The sequence below is a fragment of the Notolepis coatsorum genome, assembly GCF_963971535.1.
Source record: "Notolepis coatsorum genome assembly, chromosome: 12".
NCBI lineage: Eukaryota > Metazoa > Chordata > Actinopteri > Aulopiformes > Paralepididae > Notolepis > Notolepis coatsorum.
Genome location: NC_140176.1, coordinates 78,506,901 through 78,530,744, shown reverse-complemented (window position 1 = coordinate 78,530,744; position 23,844 = coordinate 78,506,901). Strand labels below are relative to the sequence as shown.

The 23,844-nt window shown below is 44.4% G+C and overlaps 1 protein-coding gene across 1 annotated transcript in view; it reads left to right on the top strand.

Annotated features, from left to right (window-relative positions):
- The window catches only part of wasf3b (WASP family member 3b), a 64,510-nt gene extending 42,482 nt beyond the window's left edge, over positions 1-22,028 (top strand). Inside the window, exons 3-9 of the mRNA XM_084325557.1 lie at positions 2,894-3,028; positions 7,065-7,212; positions 8,719-8,836; positions 14,765-14,955; positions 16,273-16,524; positions 17,506-17,819; positions 20,124-22,028. Of these exons, the coding sequence (XP_084181683.1) occupies positions 2,894-3,028; positions 7,065-7,212; positions 8,719-8,836; positions 14,765-14,955; positions 16,273-16,524; positions 17,506-17,819; positions 20,124-20,281 (1,316 nt within the window). The 3' untranslated portion in view covers positions 20,282-22,028. The remainder of the gene's footprint in view (positions 1-2,893; positions 3,029-7,064; positions 7,213-8,718; positions 8,837-14,764; positions 14,956-16,272; positions 16,525-17,505; positions 17,820-20,123) is intronic.
- The last annotated feature ends 1,816 nt before the right edge of the window (positions 22,029-23,844 follow it).

Here is a 23,844-nt window from a genome sequence, read left to right as displayed (position 1 = left end):
TTTTTAGCGTTTATCGCTTTTCTGGTCAAGCATGACCGACCGTTGTAGAGTGAAACGGGAGGGAGAACAGGGGAAGACATTCGGCAAATGACGGCGGGTCCGGGAATCGAAATCGGAGTCAACCAGAACCGTGACGCAGCACGGCTCCTCCCGACGCAGAAATAGCGCCGAGATACGCGGTGAGCTACTGGAGCCCCCCCAGTGTTGCATATTTTTAGCGATTTTTTGATCAAACGTTTTCAAGTATTAACATCACTAACATGTCACAAAAGCATGTAGAATGTATATTATCATCAATACGTTAGTTTAGCAATAGGTTAAAAGTGCCATTAGATAGTTTTAACTTCTCGATTTGCTGAAGTCTATTCCAAGACGGCGACCATTTTGGAACATTTGAATCATGGGAATTGTAGTTTTTTGCGGCCATTTTGTCGAGGGGATGCATAGCTGTGGATCAGTGTTGGAATTATTCCGAACTACACTTCCTGGCAGATACTGTGGGGGTTCAAAGTTCAGCGTTCTGAATGAATTATTTCAATAACTGTTATTATTCGGGATAATAAGCCACAAGAGGTAACGTTTTTGACAAATATTGAAACGCAGTTCGTTTCTCCTCCCTATTGTTGGCATGTAGCAACAATTAGATCTGAAATTAGTTTCAAAATGGTTGCACTGTGGTGAAAATAAAAAGGTACAGTAAATTACAGTAGATATCATTATCTGTTCTCATGCACGCCTGGTGATACTAAATCCAAATTGAACTCGGGCATTAGATAATATATGTATATATATATAAATGTGCGAATTGGCTATAATAAGGTAATTTATGAGCATCATATTCTATATTCTATAATAATATTTCAAATTGCATTGGTCCGGATGGGAGAATTCAGTACTGTATCTACAGAACCTCCTGTTTAATCATCTTCCCTTTATTAATTTCCTTAGATGTTTTGTACACATGGTCTCAAGAAGGCACTGAACAAGATCAGTGGCAGTTTTTAAAGTTTGGTCATTATTATCATGGTTATTCACTGTCAAAGATTCAAAGAAAAATCATAATTCATATTCTCTTTTGTTTCATCACAATTTAAGCATGCCTAGTAATAGACACAATATTTCTGACACTGTGAATACATTCCCTGAGGTCCATAGATGTACCTAGATACCAAGAATATGCAAATGGTACTTGTAGAAGTGTAGCAATATTCCATTTACCTAGGTATATATTTTAGGCGAAAATATTCCACGGGTGGAACAGGATAAGGTCATTTATAGGCCTGATATTCTATAATATTCATATTTCAAATTACATGTGTCCAGATGGCAAAATTCAGTACTGTATCTACAAAAAAAACCTGTAAATAATCTGCCCTTTATTCATTTGCTTAGATCCTTAGTACACTTGATCTCAAGAAGGTGCTGAATGAGCTCAGTCGCAATTTTTCCACATCTGGTCAATGTTAGCATGGTGTTATTCACAGTCAAAGATGAAAGAATATTTTTTATAATAATAATTTATATTCTCCTTTGGTTCATTACAATTTACTCAAGCATAGTAACAGACACAATATTTCTGACACTGGAAATACATTCCCAGAGGTCCATAGATGTCCCTAGATACAAAGAACATGCAACTGGCCCTTGTAGAAGTGGAGCAATCTTCCATTTACTTGGGTATGTACTTTTAGGCGAATTTTAGGTTAAAATAGGTTAAGCCATTGCTGGGGAAAGGGGGAGGGACGACCAGGTAGGGGGAGGGATGATCAGGTAGGGGGAGGGACGACCAGGTAGGGGGAGGGATGATCAGGTAGGGGGAGGGACGACCAGGTAGGGGGAGGGATGATCAGGTAGGGGGAGGGACGACCAGGTAGGGGGAGGGATGACCAGGTAGGGGGAGGGATGACCAGGTAGGGGGAGGGACGACCAGGTAGGGGGAGGGATGACCAGGTAGGGGAAGGGATGACCAGGTAGGGGGAGGGACGACCAGGTAGGGGGAGGGATGATCAGGTAGGGGGAGGGACGACCAGGTAGGGGGAGGGATGACCAGGTAGGGGGAGGGACGACCAGGTAGGGGGAGGGACGACCAGGTAGGGGGAGGGATGACCAGGTAGGGGGAGGGACGACCAGGTAGGGGGAGGGACGACCAGGTAAGCGGAGAGGACAAGGGGGAGACAGGTGTGAACAAAAGCCTTTGAAGGGAACCTCCACAAACACTCATACATGTAGTAAGTATGTAGGACACAAGTTAGGATACAAAAATACACGTAGTATGTAGGGCACAAGTTAGGATACAAAAATACACGTAGTATGTAGGACATAAGTTAGGATACAAAAATGTGTGTGTGTGTGTGTGTGTGTGCGTGCGTGCGTGCGTGCGTGTGTGTTTATGTATGTGTGTGTGTGTGTGTGTGTGTGTGTGTGTGCGTGTGTGAATGCATGCACATATGCAGTTGCAGCTATTGTGGATGTGTGCTGGTTTCACAGTAAATATGATATGATATGATATAGTCACTGATCATGAATATGGTTCATTTCAGATACAAGGCTGACTCGTATGTCCTTTCCCGTTTTAGACCTCAAGGATGTTGCCCTGTGTCACATTACCGGTCTATTGATTACATATCATTCTGGTAATGTACTGGGCTCAGGCTACGGCTTACAGTCTACTAATGATTTTTCCTTCTCTCTCCCTCTCTCTCTCTCTACTTACATCCTACCTCGTTTGACCATCTTTCTCCCGCTTTCATTTTCCATCTCTCCCTCTCTCTCTATTTCTGTTCTACCTTGTTCAATCATCTCTCTCTCTCTCTCTTTCTATCCTACCTCGCTCGACCGTCTCTCTCCTCCACTCCCCTCCTCCTTCTCCTCGTCCTCCTGTGCTCTTCTTCAGGTAAACATGCAGAGGACATATTTGGAGAGCTTTTTAACGAGGCCAACACGTTTTACCTGCGTGCCAACTCTCTCCAGGACCGCATTGACCGGCTGGCGGTCAAGGTCACCCAGCTGGACTCCACAGTAGAGGAAGGTGAGGTCAGAGGTCAATGGCGGTCAATGGGGTTAGAGGAATTTGTTGTGATTTGTGTATTCTCCTGCCCTCCATAATAGCACCACATTCATCCTGGTTCAAACTGAACAAATGGCCCACTCGACATTTCATTCACCACCTCAGAGTTACGCAGTGTGAAATCTCTATATTTTGTTTGTGTATTATGTGTATTATTTACAAATCATGTTTACTAGGGCGGTTAGGTGGTCGAGCGGAGATTGCGTTCGTCACCAGCCCCGGAGCTGTGAGCTTGGTTCGCCTGTTCGAATCCAGCTCACAGCTCCGGGGTTGTCACCAGCTTGGCTGGCCGTCTGCACTGATACAATTGGCTGTATCAGAGGGTGGGAGAAGCTGGCGGGGTGGGTCCGGGTTGTTGTAAACAGCGACTCCTACAGTTCGGTCGGGGCGCCTGCTAAGCGCGGATTGGACGTGAGGGGGATAGTGTGGTCCTCCCACACGCTACGCCCTCTCAATGAGAATCCGCGCTGCCAGGTGAAAAGAAGCGGTGATTGGCTGGACGTGTGTCGGAGGAAGCACGTGGTAGCCTCCACTCTCCCAAAATGATCTGACTGTGGGGGGTAAAGCGCAGCGACCAGGAAGGGACTGGGAATTGGCATATGACTAACATTGGGATGGGAGAAAAATCGGAGGGAAAATGGAGGGGGAAAAAGACCAAAAAAAAAAAAAAAAAAAAAATCATGTTTACTAATCATTTCTTTCCTTTGAACTCCTCTCTCTCTCTTTCCATCTCTCCCTCTCTCTCTCTCCCTCTCTCTCTCTATCTATCTCTCTCTCCCCCCTCTCTCTTTGTGTTTCACATTTTCTCTTCTCTCTTGCTCTCTTTCTCCCTCTCTCTCTCCATCTCTCTCTCCCTCTCTTTGTCTCTCATTATCTCTCTCCCTCTCTCTCTGTCTCTCTCTCCATCTCTGTCTCTCTCTCTCTCAATTGGGTCTCATTCCCGAAAATTTTCCAAAGATATATTCTGGAAGATTTATCTTGGAACCACTGAGACATAATCTATGACAAGTACACTCTGAGTCCTGAACGTGCTGGAGATATGTCTTAAGTGGCTGAAACGGTCGCAGAAATTATATGATCTGATATCTGCTTGGAGAATGGCATTCTGTCGTAAACTCCAAAGCGCGTTCCCGTTCAGCTCATTTGCATACAAAACACCGCCTCCATAGTTCCTTATAAGGCAACTAGTGACGCAGCTGTGTGAAATGGAATGGCGGAAGTTTGATTGATTGAATTGATTGAAAAGTTTATTAACAGATTGCAGAATGGGTACAGTACAGTACAGCTCAATACATACAATTGTTAAGGGGATGCAGACCAGAGAAAGACTTTCGTCTTGTTTACATCAGGGTCCCCCATTTTCAATTCATCATAACATATATGACATACAGATAGACAGTACTGCTACATCTATACATTTATGACATATCAGATTTGCAAATACAGTACTGTTTGTGATACAAAAGTGTCCAGAAAAGGAGTGTATATACATTTGGCATAGAAACTGTACATTGGAGGAGGTTGGTTGGGTGGGGTGGGGTTGGGTGGGTTGGGTGAGGGCTGTACATTGGAGGTGGGGGGGGGGGGGGGGGGGGGGGGTTGGGTAGGGGGGACACACACATTTTACACTGTACATTGGAATATTGACAAAGCCTTACTTGGTCATTTACTGTACAACTAGGTTAGGACATTTGTGGGGGCCAGTTTCGAATTGCAGTCTCACGTAGGTGTTTTTTGAGAGTGTTTTTGAAGGTGGGTAGTGATTCACATTCCTTTACAGCTTTAGGCAGGGCGTTCCACATTGATGTGGCATAATTGCGAAACGTGTTTAGTCCCTTGTTTGAGCCGAATCTGGGTTTTACATGATTTGTGGAGCTCCCTCTGGTGTTGTGATCGTGGTATTCACTGACCTTTGGGAAGTATTTTGACATGTACATGGGTACCTTGGTCGCGTAGTGTATCTTGTAGACCAGGCCCATTGCAAGTTGCTGTACTCTGTCGTCTACTCTAAGCCATCCTAGGTTGTCAAAGTGGGCAGGGGTGAGGTGGGTTCTAGGAGTCAGGTCAAGTAATTGTCTGACTAGCTTGTTTTGAGATGTTTGTAATTTGTTTTTTAGTGCCTTTGAGGTGCTTTGGTACCATGAGGTGCAAGCATAGTCGTAGTACCCTGCGTACCGTGCTTTGCGAGCCGCGTGATTACGAAACCTAGCGTCAGTCAGTGCCAATCAGAGAGCGTCTCCGAGAAATGCGGCTAGGTTTCGTAATCACGCTTGCGCCCATCAAAACTAGATTAGATTAATGTATTGGCATCATATACAGCTCGCGGTACACACCTGCCGCAGCGCGCGCGCACACACAGACACACGCGCGCGCGCAGTACTGTATATGAATGAATGAATGAATGAATGACATATAATATATATAGCCTACGGCGGGCGTAATGAATGAACGCAGTATAGGCTTATTATTCCATAAGCCTATAGGCTACTGTTCATTCGTAGGCGCACACAAGACTTGTTATGGAATATTAATGCAGTCTATTTCTACCGATTAGCTTTAGTTCTTATTTATTTATCCACTGTCATTTCAGTGTTGGTGTATAGGCTATATAGTGTATTTCAATATAAGTTTAATTGATTAATGATATATTCGAAGGAATGCAGGTTTATAGCTATATCAACCCCCTCCAATGTACAGTAAATGACCAAGTATGGTTTTGTCAATATTCCAATGTACAGTTTTGCTTGTACAGTGTAAGTCTATCCCCCACCCATCCCTATACCCAACCTCCTCCAACAGTTTCTACGTCAAATGTACTCTCTTTTCTGGACTCTTTTTGTATCACAAACAGTACTGTATTTGCAAATCTGGTATGTCATAAATGTATAGATGTAGCAGTACTGTCTATCTGTGTCATGTGTGTCATATATGTTATGATGAATTGAAAATGGGGGACCCTGATGTAAACAAGACGAAATTCTTTCTCTGGTCTGCATCCCCTTATGTAATTGAGCTGTACTGTACTAATAATAATAATAATAAATCAAATGTATATAGCGCCTTTCATAGAACCCAAGGTCGCTTTACAATCAGGACAAAAAATAGGGCAAGGAAAGTAGGGGGGGGGGGGGGGGAGAGGGGATGAGGGAAAGTAGGGGATAATGGACCTAATTTAATCTAAAACTAACTGATGGGGAAAGCCTTGGTGAAGAGGTGTGTTTTTAGAGCGGATTTGAAGGTGTCCAGGGTTGGGGCGTTGCGGATTTCGGGGGGGAGAGAGTTCCATTCTGCAATCTGTTAATAAAGTTTTCAATCAATCAAACAAAGGTCTGTCCCATTGTATACCAATCAATGGGATACATTGCATGTTGACCTGCATTCTTTCAAATGTATATAATTAATCATTAAACAGATGTGTAACAAATAAGAAATACAAATTCCACAGAAGGCATTAAATTATTATTATTTTCAATCATTTCACAATAATTGCATAATTGTGTTTGAATATCTGAGTAATTATTTGTCCAAAATAGCTGGTTCAGATATGGTTAATCCAGCTGCCCTGTGATCAGATGAATCCATATTATTTATTTTTCCGACATCAAATTCGTAATTTCTTATCGTACAAATATTGTCATATTTATTTTAATTATGATTAAGTATATTAATTCCAAGGAGGCCTGTAGCGTTGACGTGAAGGAATCACTATGAGAACACAGTCTGTCAAGTTATAATAACATTTTAAATTAGTCAATCAATCATGAGATTTGATCGTGGGCTGAGAGCATATTTAAGTGTGCTCCTTAGCACTCTTAGATCTGCTCTCAAATAAGATCTCAGGAAAATTTGAAGACTCCCACTCCCAGCCCTAATATGTCTTAAATAGGCCAAAATCTGGCTAAGACGAAATATTTTGTCGTAACTTCGTTCGAGAATGAGACCCAATCTCTTTCTCTCTCCCTCTGTCTCTCCCTCTCTCTCTTTTCTCTCCCATCAGTTTCCCTTCAAGACATTAACATGAGGAAAGCCTTTAAGAGCAGTACCACTCAGGACCAGCAGGTGATGTCCAAGAGCAGCATGCCGGTCAGAGAGATGTACAACCTGAGTGACAAGCCTCCTCCACTCAACATCCTGTCATCTTACAGGTGGGGTTACTCACTCACTCACACACACACACGCACGCACACATACACACACACGCACGCACGCACGCACACACGCACACACACACACACACACACACGCACACACCACCCCGGGCGGCATGGTGGTACAGTGGTTAGCACTGCCGCCTCACAGCAAGAAGGTCCTGGGTTCGAACCGTCTGTAGTGTGGTTGTGAAAGGGTTAACCTTCTGTAGTGTGGTAGTGAAAGGTTAACCGTCTGTAGTGCGGTAGTGAAAGGTTAACCTTCTGTAGTGTGGTAGTGAAAGGTTAACCTTCTGTAGTGTGGTAGTGAAAGGTTAACCGTCTGTAGTGTGGTAGTGAAAGGGTTATTAACCTTCTGTAGTGTGGTAGTGAAAGGTTAACCTTCTGTAGTGTGGTAGTGAAAGGGTTAACCTTCTGTAGTGTGGTAGTGAAAGGTTAACCTTCTGTAGTGTGGTAGTGAAAGCGTTAACCTTCTGTAGTGTGGTATAGTGAAAGGTTAACCTTCTGTAGTGTGGTAGTGAAAGGGTTAACCTTCTGTAGTGTGGTATAGTGAAAGGTTAACCTTCTGTAGTGTGGTAGTGAAAGGGTTAACCTTCTGTAGTGTGGTATAGTGAAAGGTTAACCTTCTGTAGTGTGGTAGTGAAAGGGTTAACCTTCTGTAGTGCGGTAGTGAAAGGTTAACCTTCTGTAGACTGGTAGTGAAAGGTTAACCTTCTGTAGACTGGTAGTGAATGGTTAACCTTCTGTAGACTGGTAGTGAATGGTTAACCTTCTGTAGTGTGGTAGTGAAAGGTTAACCTTCTGTAGTGTGGTAGTGAAAGGTTAACCTTCTGTAGACTGGTAGTGAATGGTTAACCTTCTGTAGTGTGGTAGTGAAAGGTTAACCTTCTGTAGTGTGGTAGTGAAAGGGTTAACCTTCTGTAGTGTGGTAGTGAAAGGTTAACCTTCTGTAGTGTGGTAGTGAAAGGTTAACCTTCTGTAGTGTGGTAGTGAAAGGTTAACCTTCTGTAGTGTGGTAGTGAAAGGTTAACCTTCTGTAGTGTGGTAGTGAAAGGTTAACCTTCTGTAGACTGGTAGTGAATGGTTAACCTTCTGTAGTGTGGTAGTGAAAGGTTAACCTTCTGTAGTGTGGTAGTGAAAGGGTTCAAATGTGTTATTTTCATGGCCTAGGAAAGTTCCATCAATATTTGTGACCACAAGCTACTCTCTCTCTCCCAGAGCCTTGTGATGTCATCAAGTATAAAGTCTGGCGCTGCTCCACAGACGCTTCACACAGAATGAATGGGAGACTGATTTGTTTGGACCCACAGAATATTTAAGCTATTTTATACCCAAAAGCTTCATTCTCTAGTAAACTTCTCAGTACAGGAAATGTACCCGAGCCACTCATACCATACACTCAGAATTTTTTAAGGAGAATATTTATTTTTAACAGAGTACTATTTTATCTGGTTATTTCTACTTTGAGTAAATGATTAACCACGCACTTGTTCCTGTCTGTAGGGATGACCATAAGGAGGGGTTGAAGTTCTACACAGACCCGTCCTACTTCTTCGACCTGTGGAAAGAGAAGATGCTGCAGGACACAGAGGACAAGAGGAAAGAGAAGAGGAAACAGAAGGTGAGGACACTTCTCAGTGGAGACCTATCGCTAAGCCACGCCCCCTTTGAAAACTCGGACACAGAGCCGACCGTGAATGACTCTCGATGGCTGCAGGCAGCCCCTTTCCTGACTGCGATGCAAGCCTTGCTTCACAGTCACGAAAGGGGCTAGGCCGCTGGAGATTTACCACAGCAGGTAATAGACCTGTTTTTTAAAGATAACACAAATATTTCATCTAGAAGCAGACAGAGAGGGTTACAATATGCAGTGTAAAAGTACGTTCATGAGATACACATTTACCTTAGACCTCCATGGTGATGCAAGCATTAGCTATAGATAACGTCTCAAGCATTACTTACAGTTGACTTGATTACAAGAACTATGACGATAATCCATGATTACTATTGCTGATACATTTAGTTTAGTGGTCCAACGCAGTAATAATAATAATAATAATAATAATAATAATGCATTCTATTTATAAGGCGCCTTTCAAGGCACTCAAGGTCGCCGTACAACAATTTAAAAACAGTTAAATTCATAATCACAGTACATTAAAATTAAAATAAATAAAAATATATAAAATCAGACAAAAAATTAAATCAGACATACGCCTGCCTAAAAAGGTGGGTTTTGAGGTGGGTTTTTTTTTTTATCCACTTTTTCTCCCATTTTCTATATTTTCTCCCATCCCAATTTCGTATCATCCAATTCAACCCTCCCCTGTCACGAACGCTGTTTCTTGCCTCCCACAAGCCGGCTGCAATGTGGACTAAGTCATACATAGCACAAGTCCCCTCCGGTACTTGAGATAACAGCAGTCGCATCTTTTCACCTGCGCAGCTCGATCTCTCAGTGGCGAGGAGTAACGCGTGGGAGGCTCACGCTGCCCCCGACACTTTCCTGATTCTACTGCGCAGGCGCACCAACCGACCTGTAGGAGTCGCTGTCCACAACGCCCGATCCCCACCCATCAGTTTCCCACCCCCTAATACGGCCAATGTGTATTAGTATGAACGACCAGCTAAACTGAAAGCAATGTGGAGCGCTGGGCTCGAGGTTTTGAGGTGGGTTTTAAAAGAAATGATGGAGTCAATGTTCCTGATGTCGGGGGGAGGGAGTTCCAGAGGCGGGGGGCAGAGCAGCTGAAGGCTCTTGACCCCATGGTGGACAGACGGGCTGGGGGGACGGTCAGGTTGATGGAGGAGGCAGACCTGAGGGACCGGGTGGGAATGTTGATATGAAGGAGGTCGGACAGGTATGGAGGGGCGAGGTTGTGAATGGCCTTGTATGTATGGAGGAGGATCTTGTAGTCTATGCAGAGTTTAATGGGAAGCCAGTGTAGTTGGCGTAGGACGGGGTGATGTGACTGATGACAGGGGTTCTGGTGATTATACGGGCAGCAGCGTTCTGGACCAGTTGGAGCTTATGGAGGAGTTTGTGGGGGAGACCAAAGAGAAGGGAGTTGCAGTAATCTAAGCGGGAAGTGACGAGGGAGTGGACCAGGATTGCGGCGCTGTTGGGAGTAAGTGAAGGGCGGAGGCGGTTGATGTTGCGAAGGTGGAAGTAGGCGGACCGGATGATGTTATTGATGTGGGAATGGAATGATAGGGTGCTGTCGAGGACGACACCCAGACTCTTGACCTGGGGGGAAGGGGAAACCAAGGAGTTGTCTATGGTGAGGGTGAAACTGGGGTGCTTGGTGAGTGTGGACTTGGAGCCAATGAGGACTACCTCTGTTTTGCCACTGTTTAATTTCAGGAAATTTGAGGTGAACCAGGATTTGATTTCCTGTAGACAGGCACAGAGGGAAGAGGGAGGGCGGGTGGAAGTGGGTTTGGAGGAAACATAGAGCTGGGTGTCGTCCGCGTAACAGTGGAAATTGATGCTGTATTTACGGAGAATCCGACCGAGTGGGAGGAGGTAGATAATGAAGAGGATAAGGCCAAGGACAGAGCCCTGGGGAACACCGGAGGAGAGGGGGGATGGATGGGATGTGAATGATTTTAGCTGAATGAACTGAGTACGGCCAGAGAGATATGAGTGGAACCAGTCTAGGGATGTGTGGGAGATTCCAATGGAGGCTAGTCGGTTAAGGAGGGTGGAGTGAGATATGGTGTCAAATGCGGCGCTTAGATCGAGGAGGATGAGGATGGATAATAGTCCGGAGTCAGCTGCCATCAGTAGGTCATTTGTGATTTTGAGGAGGGCTGTTTCTGTGCTGTGACGGGGGCGAAAACCAGATTGGAACTGTTCATAGAGGTTATTGTTGGAGAGGTGAGCATGAATCTGAGAAGCCACTGCTTTTTCCAGGATTTTTGAGAGAAATGGTAGGTTGGAGATGGGGCGGAGGTTATTGAAAATGTTGGGGTCTAAACCAGGTTTCTTTAGAATCGGTGTTACAGCAGCGGATTTGAGAGATGATGGGACAGAACCAGAGGTGAGGGAGGAATGGATGATTGCAGTTATAAGGGGCAGGAGAGAGGGGAGGGAGGCTATGACCAGGGAGGAGGGCATGAGGTCAAGTTGGCAGGTGGATGGCTTGGATTTCCGGATGAGTTTTGATATATCGGCAGCAGAGGGGAGATGGAAGCAGGAGAGAGGTGCAGAGAGGGAGGGGTGTGGAGCTAGGGGAGATGGACAACTGGACATGAGAGAGGTCAGTTGCTGGTGGATATTGGCTATTTTTTTATTGAAAAATGACATCAGTGAGTTACAATGTTCAGTGGAGTAGAAGTGTGAGGGAAGGGAGTCAGGGGGGCGGAGTGAGTTGTTGACCACTGAGAACAGGGCCCTGGTGTTCCCAGCACCAGCAGTGATTTTATCTGCAAAATATTGGGATTTGGCTGAGGAGAGGGCGTCTTTGTAGTGGAGGATATGGGTATGGTGCATCTGTTTGTGAACAGTGAGTCCGTTTTTTCTGGAAAGCCGCTCCAGCTGACGTCCTTTGGCTTTCAGCAGACGTAGGTGAGGGGAGAACCAGGGGGCGGAGTGGGGGAATGACACAGTCCTGGTTTTGAGGGGGGCAAGTGAGTCCAGCAGAGTTTGGAGACTGTCGTTGTAGTGGGAGACGAGCTGATCCGGGGTGCATGGGGGGATGGTGATGGGGAAACTGTCGATGCCTGAGGTGAGATCAGCTAAATTAATGTTTTTGATGTTGCGGAAGGACATACGTGACTGTTTGGTTTGGGATAGTGTCAGACTTAAATTAAATTAAACAACCATGTGGTCAGAGATGGGGAGATCGACAGCAGAACAGTTGAGAGGGGTGACACCAGAGCAACAGACCAAGTCCAAAATATGACCAGTATACGAGCTACACCCGACAGTTGTGTCACTAGTCACTAGAATGAGGAAAAAAGTGAGAGCTGTCACTTGCCAACAATCCTCCATAAAGGGGTGAGACGTCAGAGAATGGTATGCTGCACATTCTAGTGTACATCAGGTCAAATGATTGATTACACTAACTATAAATGTATAGTGATAGAGACCAAAGTAAAAATACCTAATAATAAAATAGACCTAATAGGCGACAGTGGCTTGGGAGTAGAGCAGTCGTCTGGTAATCTGGAGGTTCCCGGTTTGATTCTCGCTCCTCCCGGGCAGCGTGTCGAAGTGTCCTTGAGCAAGACACTGATGAGCAGGTTGGCACCTTGCATGGTTGCCTCCACCGTCGGTGTGTGAATGTGTGAGTGAATGGGTAAGATGCGAGAAACAAATTGTAAAGCGCTTTGGATAAAAGCGCTATATAAATACAGCCATTTACCATTTACCAAAATACCTGTAAATCACAGTAAATGGGTACAGCTACAGGTCAGGACATAGCTTTTCTTATAACACTAAGTATAAGTTATATTTAATATAAATATAAATAAATGCATATACAACACATTCTCAAGATAGATCACTCTGATTAGAAAAGAAAACCCACAACTAAAGTGTACATAAATAGCCACTATTTTTAATATATACAATAAATATACATGGATTTACAGTTACACAAATGGATGTACGATATAAACTGGAATAGCGAACAATATCATGTGGTGTTGTGATACATCTATGGTAATTTAACATTATTTAATCTTCTAGTACCTTCATTATGGATTAATAGCCTGGTCTGTTGACATTTGCAATATCAGCAACTGTTGATGAAGATTAAGTACTTTAACATTGTAAACCAGCAATCTGAGGGACACAGAACAGCATAACTGGACCACTTTAATAATAATAATAATTCATTTAATTTATATAGTGCTTCTCAATAACCCGAAGTCGCTGACAGTAGTCGGGAGCAGGGGTACAAACAAAGAAACGAAAGCAAAGAAACAAAAACAAAACAACAAAGAAACAAAAACAAAAGGAACATGAGACCATGGGGGGAATGGGGGAGACAGCCTGATGGCACAAAAAAAAGACTGGAGACATATCAATCAGGTTGGAGGGGAGGGGGGGGTTTAGGGGTGGGGGGGGTTGAAGGCAAGGGAGAACAGGTGGGTTTTGAGGCGAGCTTTGAAGGTGGAGAGTGTAGGGGAGTCTCTGATGGACTTTAACAACCTTCAGGTCAATCGAGGGTTGAATGCACTGAAATACAAGAACACCCTATAGAATATGTACTGTACTTTTACTTTTGAAACTTAATACAGTACTGTAGTGATTGTAATGGTACATAATTCACCCACAGACCTATTGTTAGGAACATTCTAGAAAATTAGTGCCGCCCGAACATTCTGGAACGTGTGTGATGATGTCATGGCAGTACATTCTAGAACCTCTAACATTCCTATTTAAGCATTCTGTTTAGCTTTCTAGTAATGTCCACCTTCCATTGGGGGAGCCTGGTGCCCACAGGCCGGCACTCCTCATCTGGAGTTAAGAGGGGAGGAGAGAGGGGTGATGGATAAGGAGAGAGGGGTGATGGATAAGGGGAGAGGGATGAGGGGGAGAGGCAGTAACATCTCCAGCACACCTCATTCTGTGAAAAAAAACACAAAAAGCTGAGTATTAGCTAAGCATAGACAGATAATAATAATAGTTCATTTATGGAGCATCTTTCATACATAAAATGCAGCTCAAAGTGGATTTTATTGACAACAAACATAACAACTTTGACAGATCAACATTTGTGTTTGCCTTGTCAGGGATAAAACGAAAAGTCCAGGACTTATTTACTGTTTACATCGTTGTCCCTGTTGTTACTGGTTTCAAGTTGCACTATGGCATCTGAAGTGCATCGAGCATTCTTAGTGCATGTAGTAGTATTCATGTTATTAGTATTCTTTTGTCTGTTAGCCAGTTCTTTATACTATCAATGGTGGTCACTACATTACATCTATAACTATAACTATCCTTGTTGGTCATCATTTCCACTGTTATGCACCTGGCTTGCGGTAACGTTGCTGACGTTATGATGCAGAAAGCTATACAGAAGGCTCACGTTATGATGCAGAAAGCTAACCTTATGATACAGAAGGCTCACGTTATGATGCAGAAAGCTAACCTTATGATACAGAAGGCTCACGTTATGATGCAGAAAGCTAACCTTATGATGCAGAAATATCTGCGGTATCGTTACATGTTGGCAGCTAACGTTAGCTAACTGGGCTGGATATACGAGAGCTAGTTCGCAGTCAGTCAAACGTTAGCAAACTAATAGTTTGGTCTACGTTTCTAATACATGCCGTCAAATATTATGTCTTTATGAATTGACCTTACCTTTGAGCAAACATGGTCGAGAGAGAGAGAGAAACTTGGGTCCTGCTCAGGTTGGGATTCCTTTCCACCCTCTCAGGGTGATGATGCATGTAACACTCCTCATTCATCACTTACCTCTCTCTCTTTCTCTCTCCCTCCCTCTCTATATATCACCCCCCTCTTTCTTTCTTCCTTTCTCTCTCTCTTCCTCTCCCTCCCTCTCTCTATACCCCCCCCCCCCATCCCTCTCAGGAGAAGAAACAAATTGTTTCTGACGGGACGTTGCAGAGGGAGGTGAAGAAGGTTCGGAAGGCAAGGAACCGTCGTCAGGAATGGAACATGATGGCTCTGGATAAGGAGCTGAGGCCCGACCACCGACACTGTCACACCATCCACCGCGACCGGGCAGCCTCGTCTGAAGGCTCCATGTCCCCAGAAAACAGGTTAGAGAACACACACACACACACACACACACACACACAGCGGCACGGTGGTGTAGTGGTTAACACTGTCGCCTCACAGCAAGAAGGTCCAGGGTTCGATTCCCGCTTGGGGACCAGGTTTCCATGATGCCAGGTACCCAGGTGGGGTATCTCCCAGGCCTTTCTGTGTGGAGTTTGCATGTTCTCCCCGTGCTCGCAAGGGTTTCCCCCCCGATAAGATAAACCCAATGGAAAAACATGCACAACAACAGATCGCTAACGCTGTGGCGTCCTTGACGAAGACGGGCAGGAGCACTTGGATTGGTCCCCTGGCGCGGCCCTCGCCGACGCCTGTCTGCTCCCGGCTGCCCTTGGGGGGAAGGGCGACGGGATGGGTTAATCGCAGAGACGAATCGCATCGGCGATCCTACAAGAGACAATGCATGCGTGTGTGTTCCGGTGTGTGTGTGTGCTAACCGTGTGTGCTAATTGCTAAACGTTGAGGATAATTGCATGCCAATTAAAGACCTCTGAACAGGTCCTGCATTATATTATAATACTGTCACACCATCCACCGCGACCGGGGAGCCTCGTCTGAAGGCTCCATGTCCCCAGAGAACAGGTTAGAGATCACACACACACACACACACACTGTCACATCTCGACTGGGGGGCATCACAGGTTAGAGTGCCCCGTGGTGGTGGAATAGATTGGGGGAACGAGCGTGTCCGCGGAAATGTTGGCACTCGTGAGTGACATCGCCAATGAGGACCGTGTGTGGACTTACGTGCTTATTTAACCCACCTGGATTCAAACCACATAGGAAAACCAAACATCTACCTCTCAGCCAGAGGAGAATCCCCCCCAGGCCAAGGGAGATATTAGGCTTACTAGGCTTCAGACCAAGAGAGATACACGACTTACTAGGCTTCAGACCAAGAGAGATACACAGCTTACTAGGCTTCAGGCCAAGAGAGATATTATGCTTACTAGGCTTCAGACCAAGAGAGATACACAGCTTACTAGGCTTCAGGCCAAGAGAGATATTATGCTTACTAGGCTTCAGGCCAAGAGAGATATTATGCTTACTAGGCTTCAGACCAAGAGAGATACACAGCTTACTAGGCTTCAGGCCAAGAGAGATATTATGCTTACTAGGCTTCAGGCCAAGAGAGATATTATGCTTACTAGGCTTCAGGCCAAGGGAGATATTAGGCTTACTAGGCTTCAGGCCAAGGGAGATATTATGCTTACTAGGCTTTGTTTATAATTTATTTATCCATCATAGTGTAATCATTTTTTGTTGTCCTTCTTCACCTCTCCCCTCTTCTCTCTCAGGGGTCACGGTCCCGACCACCATCACTACCCCAATGCCATGAACCATGCCGGCCACGCCCACACCTACTCCGGCCCGCCCCCCAGTGTCCTGGCCGCCCAGATGGCTGCAGGCCATGCCACTGTGGAACACGACTACAGGGGCAGGGCCTATCAGACGGGGACACTGGGTCGCACTCACCACCAAGCCCCGCCCCCAGCCCCGCCCACAGAGATCATGAATGGCTCTATGTCCCTCCCACCTGTGGACTACGGGTAAGCGCACGCACACACACACGCACACACACACACACAAACAGGTACACGTTAGGGGTGGGCATGGTTATCTGAATATTTGACTATTGGAAATTACCTAGGTATTCGACTTTATTTGATGATTTTTGTTCATGTCAACTGCACAGATTTCACTCGACTACTCATTCAATCAACTAAGTTACTGATTTAAATGTTTGTGTGTGCACATTTTACACACTAGATTTTAATCCACTGATCATGTATCACACATAAGATTTGGATATTAATAGAGGTTCAATATGCTTTTTGAGGACATCCCTCATGGGGACAGTAAACATGGTCTTCACCACTGTATGCTGTATGGCTTCCCGTTACAGTGGAGATCAGACTAAATCTTGCCCTCCACCCCAACAAGCCCACAGTACTCAGCAAGCCAACTGCAAGTCTATGGACACGTCCAAGACTGTCTTATATGTCAGCACCATTAACCTACAGTCATAGACAGTTCTGTTTTATGTATTCAAGTGAGCATGAACCTGGTATTAAGTCATCTTTAATGTAGATTTAAGCATGATCCTCCTGCCTTACTGTGCTGTAATTCCACTGGTGGATGACCCTGAACCTAATAAACTTGGGCTAATTCCCTTGGGAAGTTTGAGTAAACACTGCCATCTAGTGGTTCAGTGTATGCTGCACTGTCAAACCCTGTGGTAGTGTGTTTACCATCCAGGGAGAGCATCTGGGTGTGTGGATAGAGAGAGGTTATGAGGACTATTAATACGTTTAACGCTCCAATAGACACCACATTGATTGATCGACCAATTGATAAATGTATCTATTGATTGATTGATTGATTGATTGATTGAAATTCTTATGGATGCCACTTTCTTTGCATATTGTCAAAATGATGAACACAGGGAAGCCCAAGATATTATTTCCATTGTGGTTGTAATGATATATGTGAGTAACTTGTGTGTTTCTCGTGTGCTTGCTGTATTGCAGTCTGGATGGCTTTGCTAACACCGGTCCCCCTCCCCCTCCTCCCACCGCCCCTCTCATTCCTTCGGCCCAAACGGCCTTCGCCACGCCCCCCGGAGGCCCACTATCTCCTCCTGGTCCAATGGGTGGAGCCGGAGGCTATGCCCCGCCCCCTCTGCCTATGTCTGTTGGCCTTGCAGCTCCTCCCCCCCCTGGCCCCCCACCTCCCCCTGTCCCTGCTGGCGCCTCCCACTTCACCGCCAGAAAGATGTCCTCCGCCCCCAGTGAAGCCCCGATCAACGATCCCCGCAGCGACCTGCTTGCTGCCATACGCATGGGTACGAATCTGTGTTACCGTTACCATAACAGAGTTAACGTTTGGTGCTCTGTGTTTATTTGTATATGTTATGTTATTACTGTATATAGTAATAATAATAATAATAATAATTATGTATTAAATGTATAAATAGCGCTTTTCCCAGTACCCAAAGTCACTTTACACACACAAAATAAAATTATTGAATAGATACAGAATAGAGTAAAATATAACAAAGAAATATCAACAATAAAATGAGTCTTGAGATGGAGGAAAGATGATGATCAGGTGAAAGTGAGATTGAAGAGGTGGGTCTTGAGGGCCAGTTTGAAGGAGGGGATGGGATGTGGGTGGGGAGGGTGTTCCAGAGGGTGGGTGTGGCAACTAAAAAGGCCCTGTCACCCCAGGTCCGGAGCTTGGCCCTTGGGACTGTCAAGCAGTTTGTGTCCGTGGACCTGAGGCGACGGGTAGTGGTGTGGCGGGGAGGAGGTTGGCGAGGTAGGAAGGGGCCAGGTTGTTTAGGGCTTTGTAGGTTGTGATCTTGAAATCAATCCTGTATTTAACTGGGAGCCAGTGAACGTTATGAAGGACAGGGGTGATGTGATCTCAGCATATATAGTATATATAGAGTGTGTGTGTGCGTGTGCATGCTCGTGTGTCAGCAGTGAGGTCAGCTACATGAAAGCATGAAATTAGCCGGCAGTCATAAGCTAACCTTTACAATCCTCCTTTGGCTTGAATAACCTGACTTATAAGCGAGTGTTAAGTTTTTACTCTATTTAGAGTTAATTTAACTCTTACACAAGAGCAAGAGTCAATTTAACACCAATTCTGAGTGGGACCAAATACACTCAGGAATAGTGTTAATTTGACACTGCAAGATTTACTGTGTACCCAAAGTAATTTGCTATTTATTCTTGAACCACTTATAGCACATGCATGAGTCTGGTCTCTTTTGAAAGAATCACTCTGAGTGCTAATAGAGTTACAGAGGTTTGAACACACTGAAATAAAAGTTTTGTTTACTTGCAAACAGATGCCTGCAAAAGAGTTCCAGCTGAAAGCTTGCGGCTGGAAAACACAACAGTTCCATAGCCTGAAGTCTTATCTAGTACAGGTCCAACGTTGATAACAATCCGACGGAAAATGTGTGTTTTACAGATGTTTTTGTAATGTTCGGTAATAATAATTAGTAATAATTCGTCCAAAATGGCAGACCGCTCAATTCATTTGGACGGGCGAGTCAGGAATTCTCAAAACAAACAACGTCCGCATCTTCTTCTGTCCCCTTACCGTGGGAATCAGCCCTCGTGTTAGGTACCGTCAATCATTTTCACCATCAGAGGTGACTGGTCCGTTCAGTGCCAGCCGAAACCGGACGTGGTCACTTGTCCGAAACTGACTAGCACCTAACGTTAACAGGTTACTTTAAAGGCCCAAACAGTGATCCAAAAATAAGAAATAGAAATGTTTTCGTTGATTTACAGAGTTCTAAATAGGCGGCTAACACTAGACAACAGGCAAATATGAGTCTTTAATTGTATTCATTTTTTTCATTCAGTAATGTTTGTAAACAATAGAGTAAAACAATTATGTATATTCTGATATATATATAGTATAGGTATTCTGATTTACATTAAGAGATAGTATATTTTCCATTTACAAATCAAAGTTTCCAAAATAAATAGGAACAGAGCAAACCTGAGGAAGCCACAACGTGAACTGCGTTGTTCGCTCCAATGTTGTTTTTATGAATTCAACTAAAGTGGATTTGAACACTCCTGTGCTGCTGGATTACGTGAAACGTTGAAATGTTGAAACATGAACCGTTGCATTGTTCCTGCTCTGGCTGCACCCTGGATGAGGAGCACGGCTGTGCACAGGACACCCACTGATTCTCAGAATATATTAGGGCTGTCAAAGTTAATAACACATTAATGCAAATGTATATTACTGCTACCACAGTTCACATTTTGATCAGATAAAAAAATGTGTGATTAATACGGCATGCGATTAATGGCCAGAAGCTCCCGTGCAAAAATAGCAACCAAGGGGGCACCAGGGTGGCGCACCACATACAGCGCTGCGGTGCAACACGGGCCGTCCCGGGTTCGACTCCCGGACCCGGCGACCTTTGCCGAATGTCTTCCCCCTCTATCTCCCATACTTCCTCTCTCTCTCTGCTGGACTGCCCGGAGAATAAAACAATAAGAAATCTACCAAAAACATAATAATAAAAAAAAAAAAAAATTGCAACCAAGAATTTTTTATTTTTTTTAAATATGGTGGAATTATGGCCTTTTTAAATGTAAACACTGTCCTGCAGGCATCCAGCTGAAGAAGGTCCAGGAGCAGCAGGAGCAGCAGGCCAAGAGGGAGCCGGTGGGGAACGACGTGGCCACCATCCTCTCCCGACGCATCGCCGTGGAATACTCCGACTCAGAGGACGACTCCGAGCCCGAGGAGAACGACTGGTCCGACTAACACACCCCTGGAGGACCCCCCCCCCCCCCACACACGCACACACACACACACACGCACACACACACACACACGCACACGCACGCACATGCACACACACACACACGCACACGCACACAGAGGTGGAATGTAAACTCATTACAATTACTCCAGTTACTGCAATTGAGTTATTTATTTTTTAAGTATTTACTTTAACTTTACTTGAATATGTTTTAGTACAAAAGAGATCTTTACTTGACGGTAAAAAAAACACAGTCATTCTGGACTCACGGTGACCTCATAGCGCATGCTGCTGTAGCTTCGTTGATATGGTTAAAAAGGGACCAGCCCCAAACCTTTGACTTATAGTAAACCGTCTAAATATTTGCTAAAAGCAGTAGGCTACTAAGTTTATTATACAAGGTAGGAATATGGAAAATTAGAGCTAGCGTGGAGGGGGTGGTTCTGGGACGCTGGAACTAACTGTTGAGCCTTCCCGAGGTGTCATGGGCCTAACTTGACGAAACACCAGTGAAGGAGGGTGCCCACTTGATAACCCTGGTGATATGCTGGCTCTCACTGCCTATCTACAGTATCTACACGATGGATTATGGTGGCCATTAGAGGCCATGTGTTAGGGCATTGTCAATTCCTGGACATCACAACAAAGGGGCTGTTGGCAGTGCTCTTTGGGGGCCATTATGGGTCACGTAAGTAAGTATTTCTGGGCCTGTTAGACTTTCTCTTGGCAACTGGAGTGGGTTTCTTCATTGAGCGTGTATCTTTATCATTATATGTTCTAAATTATTTTTTAAATAATGTTTGTTCTAAAGTATTATGCTATATAAAGTACTATTAGAGTACTTCTACTAGAGTGGTAGTAGTTTTACGTATTTTTCCACCTCTTGTGTACACACACACACCTTACAAGCAGCATAATTGCGTAAGATACGCACACGTAACTGATCAATCAATCAATCACTCACACTCACTTGAATGAATGCATACTGTTCCACCTCCACGGATTGTCACAAATATATATATACCACTACCTACCAACATATATACACACTTAACCCTATGTGTTGTTGGTCGTTATGATATAACCTGAACTGGTTCAAAACTGGAATTCTAGGGGTGTATTCAAGATGCAAAGAAAATAAATAAAAAGTGTAGGAATATACCTTGTTATTAATACATACTGTGATGTCCACCGCTCTGTGAAATGCTAATGTTCAGTTCAACACTATATTTCAAAGTAAACATTATGAATACACCCCAATCTATGTGTCTCTCTGCCTGACTTACCTGTTATAACTGTAGACCCTGCATCACCTATAGAGGTGCAACACTCACCTCATGTATAGTTATTATGGCTTATGGGTGTTAGAAAAATTAAAACTAGAAAATTGCCCCATTAAGCCAATTGATGTACTTGCCCTTTTTTTTAAATGTTTTTACTGAAACACTTGAGACAAGTTTTTAATGTGTAGATTATAGCGACTGGAAGACGCAAGGGAGAAATCCCTCAGCAGGGGGGGGGGGGGCAGTGCGTGGGTTCTGGGCCTCCTTCTCCCTCCGAGTGCGGGAATGAATGGGGAGAGCTTGATTTGAGATGATAATAAAGAATTTTTCTACTGAAGATGAAGGATAAAATGTAGCAAGAAGGATGAAGGATAAATGTTAGCAAGAAGGATGAAACATTTATGGTAGCAAGAAGGATGAAGGATAAATGGTAGGAAGAGGGATGAAAGTTATTGATCATGCATATGGTAATTGATCGAGCCAGCTGGATGTGTGATTGCTCAGTGGTGTCTAGGGGGGGGCGAATGTGCTTTGAATGGGGTTTGGGGGGGTAGGGCAGGGGCGGGGGGTCCATGTATATTCTAGTGTGAACTGTAACCTTTGACCTGGAGAATAATAAAATTATGACGAGTGATGGGTCATCACACGGCTGCTGCGTCTCCTTACTGTTTCCACCATCGTCATAGAAACGACACATATACCTGAATCTGAGATTTGAGTTTCCATGGCAACCGTACAGCTAAGAAGGGAGTTGCCAGGGAAACCAGAGGAGCGTGAAAGGAGGCCACTGAGCCGGAGTGAAGATTAACAGATCAATCAAAGGCGGGCTGTTGTCGTCGTTGTTGTTTTTATGCACAGCACATTCTTTTAATACAAAATTAACAATATCTCTCAACAAACCAAAAAAGCAATAAAAAGTACAACTAACACTTTGGAAAAATATACACCACGTCCACACAATGTTTTACAATATTTCAGTTAGTTAGTGCATGTTGATTATCATTTATACGTTTCATTTTGCAGATACTTAGTTTTTGTGCCATTTTTCGTCCCAAAAAAATAAAGTGCATTTCACATTGAAAACTATGCATTATGTCTACACAAGATGCTGTTACGGTAGCGTCCCCAGCTCCCAATCCCCCCCCCCGCCCCCACACACACACACACATACACACAGTCTCAGACCTTTGAAGGTTGATATTTAGCTCTATAGATTGGTAACCATCATTGTGACCCCCCTCCTCCTCCTCCTTTTGAAGTCTGCCCCCCCCCCCCCCCCAACACCCTAAATCAACATTAAGAATAATAGGTCAAGTTCTCATACAGTCTATAGAGAGAAGTGCCAGAGCCTGTAAACAAGCCTGTTTACTACTCCTGGATACAAAGCCCTTGATAAAACCATGATAATCTCATCTCGGGATATTTCCATATGCCAAGCTGACATTACCATAGGCTACCCGGGATGACATTCACCAATCAGAAAAAGGCCCTGTTCCACTGGTCTCTCAGACTGTGGTGTATAGCCAAATCCAATGCCACCCATCAAACCAGTCTTTTTACAAACTGGTGCGTCTCATAGGGAAGGAAAGGTAGAATGAAACAGAACCCATCGTGGTGTAACAACAGTTGAGAGAAATGTCATTCAACAGTGGTGCACCGCTTCTCGTAATCACAACTCTTGAACCAACTTTGGTAGCACCATGCAAGATGGTATATGCTCTAACTCTAACCCTATGGTATAACCCTAACCCCCCCCCCCCCACATAAGCATGCCATATATACACACAACCTAATTCATCAAGGAGGAAGAGAAGGAGGGCATTTCAAAGAAACAATAATCTCTTGATTATTAACTACATTCAGAAAAGGCTTTACAGCGCCATAATATATTGTACAACATCAGAATCAGAAATAATCCAGGCCAGACTATAGACTGGAAAAAAATATAACTTTTCAATGAATATAACAAAATATATAAATATATGTTCTTCTCCAAAGGTAAAAGGAATTCAAGAGTTTGTGAGGGCTTGTGACGTGTCAGCCAGACCTGTTGGTGCCGCTCATTAAAGGTAGAATCTGTAATGCCGTCAAACAGCGACCTCTAGGCAAAAAAAAAGCCCCACATGGGGTCTGATGTGTGGGAGTTTAGTAACTTATGCTGTACATTTCTCCAGACCTCTCTTGGCAGAGCCTGAGGTGTGACCAGCAGTATAGCAACCGCTCCCATAGCCCCACTCAAGTCCAAACCTATCGGACTAGGGGTGTAACAATGCATCGATCCT